General features: G+C 36.8%; 1 protein-coding gene across 1 annotated transcript; it reads left to right on the top strand.

Annotated features, from left to right (window-relative positions):
* Positions 1-43: 43 nt before the first annotated feature.
* LOC113023249 (ependymin-like) lies at positions 44-4,613 on the top strand. The gene is made up of 6 exons (XM_026169273.2): positions 44-230; positions 530-564; positions 1,817-1,951; positions 2,284-2,467; positions 2,888-2,975; positions 4,111-4,613. The coding sequence occupies exons 1-6, from the start codon at positions 59-61 to the stop codon at positions 4,259-4,261; spliced, it is 765 nt and encodes a 254-aa protein (XP_026025058.2). The 5' UTR covers positions 44-58; the 3' UTR covers positions 4,262-4,613.
* Positions 4,614-11,805: the final 7,192 nt, after the last annotated feature.

The following is an 11,805-nucleotide window of genomic DNA, read 5'->3' as shown; positions in this document are numbered from 1 at the left end:
GTACAACTGTTAATTATTTAGTGAAGTAGATAGTCCAGAAAACGCACAAGGACGTCACATGATGTGGGCACTGCCTCCTGTTAGCAGATTTATATGGAAGTGTTTCCTGAACCAGAGCGCTCACAGATTCTCCTGGTCCGGCGACTCTCTCACCATGAACTTCATTAGTGTGCTGTCCTGCCTGAGCCTCTTGCTGGCAGTGGGTGTCGCCCAATACCCCAAACCCTGTGGTGAGTATGGACTTAGATGAACAAGATACTCAAACTGATGTCTATATCTGTGTTAAGAGACCTGCTAAATGTGCCTGAAACAGAAATATGAAAAAACTCAATTCATAATGTTAGAAAAGTTATTTTTACTCAGAGACACAGACATATTTTTTAATCTATCTTAAAAACCAGGTATAGTCAAACTAGGCTGCCAAGATTAATTTGTATAGTAAGCTAAGGTTCTCCAATGAGTATATTTATGCATTTAATTTTAGATTGTTATAACAAATGAAGCTTGACTTTGACTTTCTGTTCCACAGTCGTTCCAGAGCTGCTGAGTGGAGGGCTCACTGTGGTGAGTTCACTGATGTGCTCCACAGATAATCTTTAGGAACTTACTATATATCTCTATTGCTCTGATCAGTGTTAAGCAAACTTCTCTTGCATTTTATGCCAACTAAACCCTTTTCTGTTGGATGTAATATGTCCTTACATAATAGTATGATTATGCAGCAACAGAGCAGTTTTTTGTGCCTTAATATGTACGGATTAGGTTTTAACAGAGATGGAAAGTAATGAAGTCTAAATACTTCATTACTGTACTTAACTAGAATTTTCAGGTGTCTGTACTTTTCTTTAGTATTTATTTTTCTGACAACTTTTTATTTTTATTCCCTACATTTTTAAAAAATATCTGTACTTTCTAGTTCACGCATTTTCAAAAAAAGCTTGTTACCTTTGGTTTGTCACACACTTGGTTTGCCTAACCCGCACTTCAGCATCTAGCCAAACACATGAGTGTGTGTGCAGTTTGTCACACAGAGTGTTGCTAGCTATATTCATATTGACACTATATTGCAGTGGTATTGGATAAACTGGAAATGCAAAGTTTACATGTAAGTCCTCACTTTTGTAAATCAAATATTGGGTCTGTACGTGTGGCATTATATTTTTACATATTGTGAAACATGCTGCAAAACAATCTGAATGCATTATTTAAAGGTTTCATGAAAATACTCAGAAGTTTTGAAATGAATTTGAAATTAAGCTGATTGTGGCTGTATACAGTATAATATGAAGACAGCATAAACAGCTTACTGTCAGTATAAAGGATGGAAACCAGCCAGGACAACTTATGAAATAACTGCTGATGTATTGTTGAATTCAGCTGTGTAGATCCACAAAGACCAGGTCAGCTGATCAATAAGCTGAAGTTGAAGTACTTCAACTTGTACTGAAATATGTTTTAACATTAGTACCTGGGTTTTAGACATTAACTAGAGACAAGTTCAGGAATATATGTTTGAGACATTCACTTTCTCACATGCTCACAAGCCTCACAAGATGATATCATTTGCTTCAGATGAGTTCTCACAACTAGAAACACTTCATTTCATTGAGACAAAGATTTTTTTTGCTTGGATGGACACATGATATCCAGTTTCTTGCTGTGAATCAATTAGACAGTTCTCTGTGCTTTTCTCAGTAGTGCAGTCAGACATCATACAAACTTTTGAACTAAAGACATAGCAGATTAAATATAATTTAATGACCATTAAGTAATGTTTAGGTCATTCATAAAACTGGCTTTTATCTCTCCTTTTCAGATGACTGGCGATGGACTCATCTCCTCAACGGGATTAATAACCTATGATGCTTTGGGACAGAGGATGCGAGTTAAAAACTTCGGAATTGGTGACAATCAGGACTTTGCTCTGGACCAGCTGATGCTTTTTAGAGAGGTAGTAAAGCCTCATTAAACTGTTAATGTTTTGTGTTTTTTTTCCTTCATAATGATCCCTCCCACTTCAAAAAGTATCTAAATATCATTCAAATTACTCATTTCTTCTGTCTTACCTAACACATAAACAGAATTCCAATCTTTAGAATAAAAAAATAAATGAACGTAGTGTGACATTTGAAAAAATAAAATGAAAGTATAAAATGACAAAAACACACTGATATTTATGCAAACATATTATAAGACCGTGCTGGCTACAATACTACAGTGGCAGCATACAAGCCAAGATGTGAACAGGCAAAGAGCATTCACTCTCTTTGTTCATCCTTTCAGGGGGTCTATTACGAGTCCAACTGGAAAACACTCTCTTGCAAGAAGATGAAGCTGGATTCCTCCTTCATTCCCATGCAAGTTCCCCCTGATGCTAAACTGATGGGTCAGGTGTTCATGGGCTCCTCCTCCTCTTGGGGAATGGGTGTGCTAACCAACACCTGGTATGGCAGTCTTTCAGAAAATGGTAAGAAGAAGCAAAAATAAATGTGTTCTGTACTAATTCTAAGGCTGAAAGGCCATGAATACTACCACTAGTGCTATGTGCCATTTTCATTATTTTGGAAGACAAATTTTAATTTATTTTTGTGTAAATGTACACACTGATTGGTAATTTCAAATAGACATTGTAGTAAAGGATTGGCAGTATGTTACAATAAACCTTTCTATCCTACTAGTTATTAGGTTAAGCCAATGTACTACTAAATGACCAAATTACCTTTGCCTGTGCATGCATGTCGAGCATAGTGACAAGAAGTGTAAATTCCTATTTATGACAAAATAAAAAGAAATAGTAGTGAATTTAGTAAATGTAAAATAACACTTTTTTTTCATTTATGCCACTCAGGTAGCCTGTTTACATATAACTTATACTGTATGTTTTCAGGCTTTTATTCAACTGTCTTTACTGAGATCGGCTGCATCCCTGTGTCCTTCACAAGCTATACTCCACAATCTGGGTGGCTCACTGTCAGGTAACTGTAAGAGAGTCTGTCTCGAATGTAAAGGGAAGGTATGTAGACAGACTCAGCAAAAAAAAGTTGAGTTATGAGAAAAGGGTAGATTAGATAAGATTTACAGTATTCTACATGACATATGAAACTTAGACATAAATGAAATTCCATAAATTAATATATACTAACCAACATGACAGGCACACAACACACACAGCACACCTCTCCCCATCTGAAGCCTACACAGCCAATTAGTCCAGATATACCAATAGCTGGTAAGCCAGTAAAACTACAAAGCAACATGAACATCTGAGAAACACATAACACTCAGTAATTTATCACTAGCTCAATTTCATGGCTAAATGGTTCCCTATAAATAAATAATTAAAAATTCAATAATAATTCGAATATTCTTAACAAATCCATCTAAAACAAGCCTTCCTACAGAAAGACCCCCCCCCCCCCCCCCCCTTCCCAACTTGGTTTGGCCCAGTGATGTCAACCATGACATCACCAGCACTATAAAAGTAACAAGATACTTGACCTGCATGGATCCTGGGGAAATTTTTTTTTTAAAAATTGAACATTATAAAAGACACTTGAAAATGTATGTGTGTGTATTTCCTTTAACTTGATCAACTGTTTTGATGTTAACCACAAATTTAACACACACACACAAAGTGAAGCAATGTTACCTTAGGATTGGCAAACCACAGCAAATAAGCACAAGCAGACAAAACAATATAATGTTGTGTGTAAAATTAACACGCATAAGACAAATGGTGAGTGTTAAAGTGTGCAAATGCTCCACCCACTTTGTCGCAGTAATATAAAACTAAAACAGACAAAATGGAACAAAAACTGTGCTAATGATATTAAAAACAACTTCAGCAACCATTTTAGATTTGAGAGGGAATTTCTTTTTATTACAGTATGTCTAACAATATAATGCAAACACATATCATATTATTATATTATACAGTAGAAAACAGAATCATATGTATGAGAACCTGTTTTGGATTTTTGACCCTGAACCATGCAAAAGTTAAGACACTGAAGTGTTACGGTGTTCTATTCTCTGCTTTCCATCTGTAAATTTTGAATTTGATGTTGGTAACCTAGTCATACAAGTAAACTTGTATTTTTTTAATTTCAGCACCTTCAACTGGGTAATTGGCACCTCAAACCCTATGGACTACTTGCCTCCTGATTTCTGTGCCAACTCTGAACTGGAGGAAACAGAAACACCACATAATTTCTTCACTGTCATGGAGTCTCTGGCCATGAAGAGCAAGAGAATAGAGTAAACATCTTGAGCATCTTGAGAAAGATAATTACAGATAATTACAAATCCTGTCCCTCAGCAGAAATCCATATTTGACCTGAATGATTCAGTCATCATCATGAGATGATGACTGGATCATCATGTCATTTTAAAGTTACATTAACATGACATCCAGCAGAGTTGTCATCTGCAATTCACAGACCTTACCTTTGGATTGTAGGTAGAAAATGTAAATAAAAAAAATCTATATTATTAGAGTGAGAACTACAGATACGCAGTCAACACTACATAAAGGAGACCTTCAAATAACAGTTTTCAGATTTGCTTTGTCTTCTGTCTTTGTCATTATGTCAATAAAATTATTTGCACTTAAATGCTTGTGTGGAAAATGTTAATATAATATCGTGGCTCAAGAGTTGGGAGTTCGCCTTGTAATCGGAAGGTTGCCGGTTCGAGCCCCGGCTTGGACAGTCTCGGTCGTTGTGTCCTTGGGCAAGACACTTCACCCGTTGCCTACTGGTGGTGTTCAGAGGGCCCGGTAGTGCCAGTGTCCGGCAGCCTTGCCTCTGTCAGTGCGCCCCAGGGTGGCTGTGGCTACAATGTAGCTTGCCATCACCAGTGTGTGTGTGAATGGGTGGATGACTGGTTGTGTAAAGCGCTTTGGGGTCCTTAGGGACTAGTAAAGCGCTATACAAATACAGGCCATTTACCATTTTTACCATTTGCACATTCCTGCTGTTTGATTACACCTAAGTAAAGACTTTAAAGGAATTAACTGGGTGCGCACGAAAAATTAGTGTCACCATATTAGTGTGAAACAACATGTAAAATATGGTTTTATGAAGAACAAAAGGATGTCATGGTGAAGATGACCTTTGTGTGCATCAAAATCTGAACTGCAGAACAGAATGCCGTTTTCAACATCTTACATAAATGTGTTTTCTTTTTATTTCCTTTACATTTTAATTTCCTTTTCATTTAGTTTGTTCAAAACATGGGTAAACCAAACTGAAAAATCAGGCAAACAATTGAAGAAAGGAAATGTGTCTGGGCTCTGTTGTCAGCTTAATGATAATCTTTGCATTCAACAGTATGATCAGTTAAGTATATATTTGCTTTGGTGTCAAAGATCCTTTCTTTGCATTTCCATGTAATCCCAAGAATAAAAGTTATGTCAGATTGATAAACCTGCATCACTTGAATGTTCAGAGGGTTAGAGTTTTTTCTCTAAGTAACTGCCATTGAAAACTGATAAAGATAAAGATCATAAAACGTTTATCACAGACTGCTCTATATTTATCTTCTGACTGAAAACTGTTTATAAACACACATACAGATAATCTATATGAAGCTACATATCAGAGGATCTGACCTAATAAATTTTGATACTGATCAGTGAAAGAGCCTTCCTGTATCAACAGTGAAGCTCTGTGATAATGTGCTTCTGCTGGTGCAATTGCATCAGCGTCTCTTTGAACTTCATATTGAGCGTTCCTGTAAACAGATACCAAATGAAAGAATGACATTAGGAATCAACTCCAGATCTTTTATCTGTCACATGTTTTATTAGACATTGAGGGAACCAATCTCACATAGTCATAAAACAGTTTATTAGTCAATTATCCAACTGCTTTTGAACCTCTGAAACGGTATACAAATTGTTGTAATTCCTAAACAGTTAATGCAAAACTTACACAAATACATTGAACAAATTCAGAATGTGCAACAGGTGATTTGCATTAATGAAATCATTATACAATAAAATAGCCATCTTAATATTACACAAAATTAAAGTATAGCTTTTGGGTTATAGCTTAACCATTTTATGTTATGATGAACAGGAATTTTATTTCAGTAATATTTCCTTTTCCAATGCATTTTCAATGTAGTTAATCATGAATTACCACAACTGATGACATAAGATTCTAACAATGAAAACAGCTTCAAGAAAGTGAGTGTAGAGTTTTTACATATACAATGCAAATCAAACAATAATCAATAATCAATGTATATTAGCACAAAATTAGTCATTTGGGGGTAATGTAGGAAAATGTATTTTTAAAATGAGGCTGTTTGCACTGTTCTCCATCAAGCATCTTCTAAAGAAGTCAGGATGCATCTAAACTGAGTGCAAAAGAGCAGAAATGAAAGTAGTGTATATCATGAGGGGCAAATTTGTCACATACATGTTCATTTTCTTGTTTAAATCAGGGGGAATCTGGGGAACAGATTTTAAAATCGATCAGAACCTTCAGAAAATTATTTATTATTCAGATAACTTGTTGTGCTTAACGTCTCACGTAGAAAACTGCAGTACTAGTCATTCTTCAGCAGATGGAGGCAGCATCCCTCATCATCTCAGATGATACTGCTTTCATTTGTCTTTTCCAACTGAATGTGCTGTAGTGTATGCGCTTGAGTAATCTGTGTCGTAAACCTCAATTACCTTGTTAATAATTATTATATAAGGCTTTAATAAATGTTCCCAGGGAACAACAGCCTAATGTTGCGTGTGTTTACCGAGAGCCTTATTTCTACAGTATACTCTGCATTCATATTTGAGTATGTCTTATTCATTCAGTGTTTTATATCATAAATATTGTACATTCAAATATTTTATGAGATGCATCTAAAAACTACAAATCAACTCTAGATGTGGCCTGAAATTCTGGCAGTTTTTGAGAATTGTTTTTCTAAAGGTTGTGTGGTGCAGTATCATTGTATACGACACCTGTGGTGTATTATCAGTCATACAGTTTTATATACGCTACCAGTGCTTCACATGAGAAGTTGCATTTGTTGACAAGTACATCAATAAACTCTTTAGTCCTTTTGTCAAGGTTATCTGTGACGCATAATATAAGATATGACTGGTACTCTAGATAAATAGGTAAAGTGACACGAACACAATATCCAGCGCTGATGAGTTTGTATCTCGCACATAAAAAGAGTGTATCTTTATATGTCTTTTCTACTTTTCTTGAGGTACAGTATAATTCCTCCATGTCCTCTCATAGTCATACCTGTCTACACAATGAACGTCAATAATAACAGAATTTATTTTTATTAGTAGAGGATCATCACACTTATTTCACCTCAGGGAATTGTGAGTCATCGTCTAATAATCAACACTATGTTGTTCAGAGGTAGCTACCTAACCCCAGTGTGAAAAATTAGCCATCTGTCCTTTGTGATTTAAGAGTTGACAACCTGCTATGGAAGCATTAGCAGCAAAAATAGCCCTGCAAGTCTGCCCAATTATCAGTCTAATGATTCTCTAAGCATGCTGCGACCTAGGCTGAGAAATGTGCAGGAGGCTCACTGTAAAGTACCTGTTGTGATAAGAAATTACATTTATTTTGTTTAATTAATTAATTTATTTATTGGCCAGATTCACTTGAGCCTAAATGTTAACGTAGGAGGTGCTGTATGCAGATTTGTTAATTTTGTGCCTGATTGACCATCAGTCACAAAGTCACTGGAAAGTAGAAGCAATTTCAAACCCTGCTGCCTTAAAACTCTCAGCAGTGGCAAATGAAAACGCCCAAATGAAATGGAAAAATAAAAAAGCTAAACACATTGAAATCACAAATACATTAACGGTAAATATTTGATGTTCAACGTGTTTAACTCTACTATTCATCCTGCAGTGACAGTCGCTTGGGCTGGCTGTCAAAAAATATGACCAAACCAAATAAAGATGTCGACAGGAACTGACCAAGCTGTGAAAATGCACTGAGGCACTATAGGAGCACATGTAATACTTCTGACAATCATTTGCAGCTGTGTCTGCCTGTGCTTCATGCTGTTTGCTCTACCCTCCAGCAGTAGCCAGTCTAACATCAGTGAACCGGTTCCCAGCCCGACTGGTAGCGTAATGACATTTGGCACAGAAGGTTATGTTTACCTTTGCCACTATTGTAGCTGTGTTATCCTGCTAATAATTGCTGATCAGCACTAAATTCAAAGCACAGCTGAGGCTGATGGGAATCTTTTTCAAGCATATCAAGTAAAAGTGGCAAATTTTAACATTATGATAAATGATTATATTTGTGGAAAAAAACCACACATTTTATTCAAACACGTCTAACACGAGACTTTTAGACTAATTGTCTTATTATCTTGTCTTTCAAATCAGGATGTCGTTATGTGTCGTTAAGCAGTTTCAGTGATTATAGGCTATCCCATCTGCAACTGATACTTCATCACAAATGTCCAGATACAAATTGGTGATCTGGTGCTGACTTATAGGGCAGCCAGTCCCTTTTCTCTGTTAGGATTTTATCTGTCTCAATGAGACAAACAAATTAACACAGAGAAGAGCCAACCACTGGGTTTAGCTTTTGGTTTACTTAAGAATTACAGCATCCTTATAGCATCATTTTCTTCCACTGGAGAATATTTGATCAGGCCTATATGTCATCTGTATGATGTGTACAGAGAAGCTCTTGCTGTTTGATGCCAACACCCACAGTGCACATACAAACATGTCCTTGGTATAATATTGCTTCCTGTTGGATGAGTTATCCGGGAGAACGAGCACATGCTGCACTATGATGGCTGTTTTTGTTTTTAAACTCAAAATGTGCCACGTTTTCCCTCTGACTCATATGCAAACAGATAGTATTTAATTATATGGCAGTAACATCTCCATGCCTTTAGAAAATCACCTCACATTATCAAACACTCCCAGATGATCAAGTCACTGCATATTAAAATTGATTGCAGAGAAGCACATTAATTTACAAGTTCTTACAGGTTAACCTTTTTTTCACAGCATGTACCAAAAAGAAAGAAAATAGATCAGTAAATAAATGTATGAAATCTCGTTCATCCCCCACACACGGCAAATGGCTACAAAACCTCTTGTATTACTACTCAGTGTACTTATTGAGTACTCATCCAGCCTGATCAAAGAGCCCTAATTACAGGCATTAGTGAGTGATGACTCCAGTGAGTGGGTACTACACATACAAATAAGACTCTGTGTGCGAGGTTATAGGTTTTAATGTGTGTCTATGAGAATTTGTGGGTGTGTGAGTGTGAACTGCAGTGTGCTTTATAGCTTGTGATGCAGCAGAACATTGTTAGTCATTCTCACCTCACTATTCAGTAGAGGTTGATGGACATCAGAGGGTCAGCCACCAATTATCCTCTTTACGCAAATGAGAGAGGCAATTCCTCCTCTACATACTTCTCTAGCTCTGCTCCTCTTTCTTTCTTTCTTTGTCATTAATCTTCTAGCTGCCTCCTCATGTGTTTATTTGCTAACTGTACGAGCAGCAATGTACATTTTATTTAATAGTAAAGGAGATTTTACTGACATACACAATATATTTCCCCCCCCAAAAAGCACAAGGCATTCATTCAACCTGTGTGTAATTTCTGATTAGCACTCATCTTTACATCTACATTTATTTGAAAAGTGGAAGGTGAAAAGCCATCTTTGCAGGTTACCATGAAATTGAATGGGCATTGTAACCAAAATGGTATACACCCTAAAATTTAGTTTAAAGTAGATATCTACGTCAACCTAGCTACTCTTTCAAAAATACAAACATAAGTTTTTGTATTTTAATTCAAAGTGTCATTGATATTTTACAGCGACACTTGTCCATCTCAGCTACATAGACAAGTACCCAGATAAGTATTACTGGAAAGGAATTCCTTCAAATTTAAAAACATGTTTATGCCATACTGTATGCAAATTACATTTCCTCACATGATTATGCTCCATTGTGTGTTGCATTTTGAGCTTACTTGAATGGAAAAGCCTCTGAACAATCAAAACGTATTGTTCCCTGATGCTGGAAAGGCATGGTGTGATTAGCAATGTTGCCTCACAGCAAGAAGGATCTGGGTTTGAATCTGGTGGTTGTCTATGTCATAAATTGCTGTGCGGCAGGCAGGAGTTGGACCCAAAATGCAGGCACGAGGAAAGAACTCAGCTTTATTTGCTGGAAGGGGAAAGTTATACAAAAAGCAACCTAGAGACACAGGGCACTCCACACAGAATGAGGGACAACACAACACTGACTCAGAGAAACACAGGGTTTAAATACACTGGGAAGTAACGAGGGGAATGAGACACCGAAGGAGGGCACAGCTGGGAGAAATCAGAACTGACGAGACAAGGAAGCAAAGCAGGACACATTCACATAAGACACGGACCTTCAAAGTAAAACAGGAAGTATAAAACAGAGACGCGGACTTGACACGGTGGAGACAGCAACTAAGAAACACAGACATAAACCATGTCTGAGTTTTTTAGATGTCATAAACCTCTGCGTATTTTGGTTCTCAGAGGACTCTAAGAACCAAAACACACAGAGGGAAATACTAAGCTTGGAACACAAGAAACTAGACTCGAGGGAGTAACAAAAGACCAACCATGAGAACATGATTCACAATACAGAGTGACAGAAAACAAGAAGCTCAAACATGCAAAGACACAGACGTACACAGAATAGAGGGGGCACAGAGAAACATGAAGGGCACGGGATCAAAACAAGAAACCATAGAATAAATCACACGAGTACAAAATACAAGAATCACAAAGAACTAAACACGCTGGGTCAGGAGACCCAGGGTCCTGACAGTCTAAGGCGATTGCAGAGGTGCTGAAGAGGGAGATGCCTACTGTTTCGAACCAAAAGTAAAGGGATTTTCTTTATACATGTCTTTTATTTTGCTTTTTGAATTAAGTCTCAATACTGCCTCCATGTCAAGCAAAGTCAAATTTTCAGCATTTTTCTTTTTTAAATTTTTTTTTTAAATAATCAAACTACTGTTTTTAAGCTAAAACATCTGCTGTGTGTTGGAAACAAGTAAAGCTTAGGACAGTGTTGGACAATCAGGTCAGGACATTCTCCAGTTGCTTTTTCTGACATGTCTGCTTCAGATGTGTCCTCACTATTGGAAATACTACATTTGGATAGGCAAGGGATGGCAATTCTCACATGACACATTACCCTGACTTGATAATAGGGAGCTGGCTGAGTAAAGATGTTTTAATGTCTGATCCCAGCTAAGTGAGACGCTAACATTCTCACATAGCTGAGACGAGTAAGACAAGCTCAGGGCTGCATTGTAAAAAATCACTTAACACTCACCAAGAAAGCAAATACACACATTCCCCGCAGTTGTTTAACTATAACTTTAAATTATTGTAAGTCGGGGTTTCATGTCATCATCATTGGATAGGTATGATATAAGGGTTTTACAGTTCTGTTAAATTCTTTTATTTGATGTTTTCAATCCAAATTTTTCTTAAGTTCATATTAGAGAAAACATTTAAAATTTGCAGTGTAAAATATGCAGACATGTTAACAACAACAACAAATTCACTTGTTTAGTTTGTTCTTTTACATTGAAATCACAAACCCAGTGTTCCTCAGTGAGTTTGTGGTTGCCCATGGACTCTATCTGCCTCATCCATGCATGCAATGGGGTTTTCTTTATGTCAACTTAACTTAATATAATGAGAAGGTAAGGGCACGCTATAATATTTTAAAATACACTATAATTGTGAGTAAGTGCCCTCGAGTGCTAGTCCACTAAATGTTA

This window comes from Astatotilapia calliptera, chromosome 6 (genome assembly GCF_964374335.1).
Source record: "Astatotilapia calliptera chromosome 6, fAstCal68.1, whole genome shotgun sequence".
Taxonomy (NCBI): domain Eukaryota; kingdom Metazoa; phylum Chordata; class Actinopteri; order Cichliformes; family Cichlidae; genus Astatotilapia; species Astatotilapia calliptera.
Note: the sequence above shows the minus strand (reverse complement) of the source record. Positions and strands in the feature narration are given on the sequence as shown.

Coding starts and splice junctions, on each gene's coding strand:
- LOC113023249 (XM_026169273.2), top strand. CDS start 59: ATGATGTGGGCACTGCCTCCTGTTAGCAGATTTATATGGAAGTGTTTC. Junction 1,952..2,283: donor AGCTGATGCTTTTTAGAGAG/GTAGTAAAGCCT, acceptor TCATCCTTTCAG/GGGGTCTATTACGAGTCCAA. Junction 2,468..2,887: donor TGGCAGTCTTTCAGAAAATG/GTAAGAAGAAGC, acceptor GTATGTTTTCAG/GCTTTTATTCAACTGTCTTT.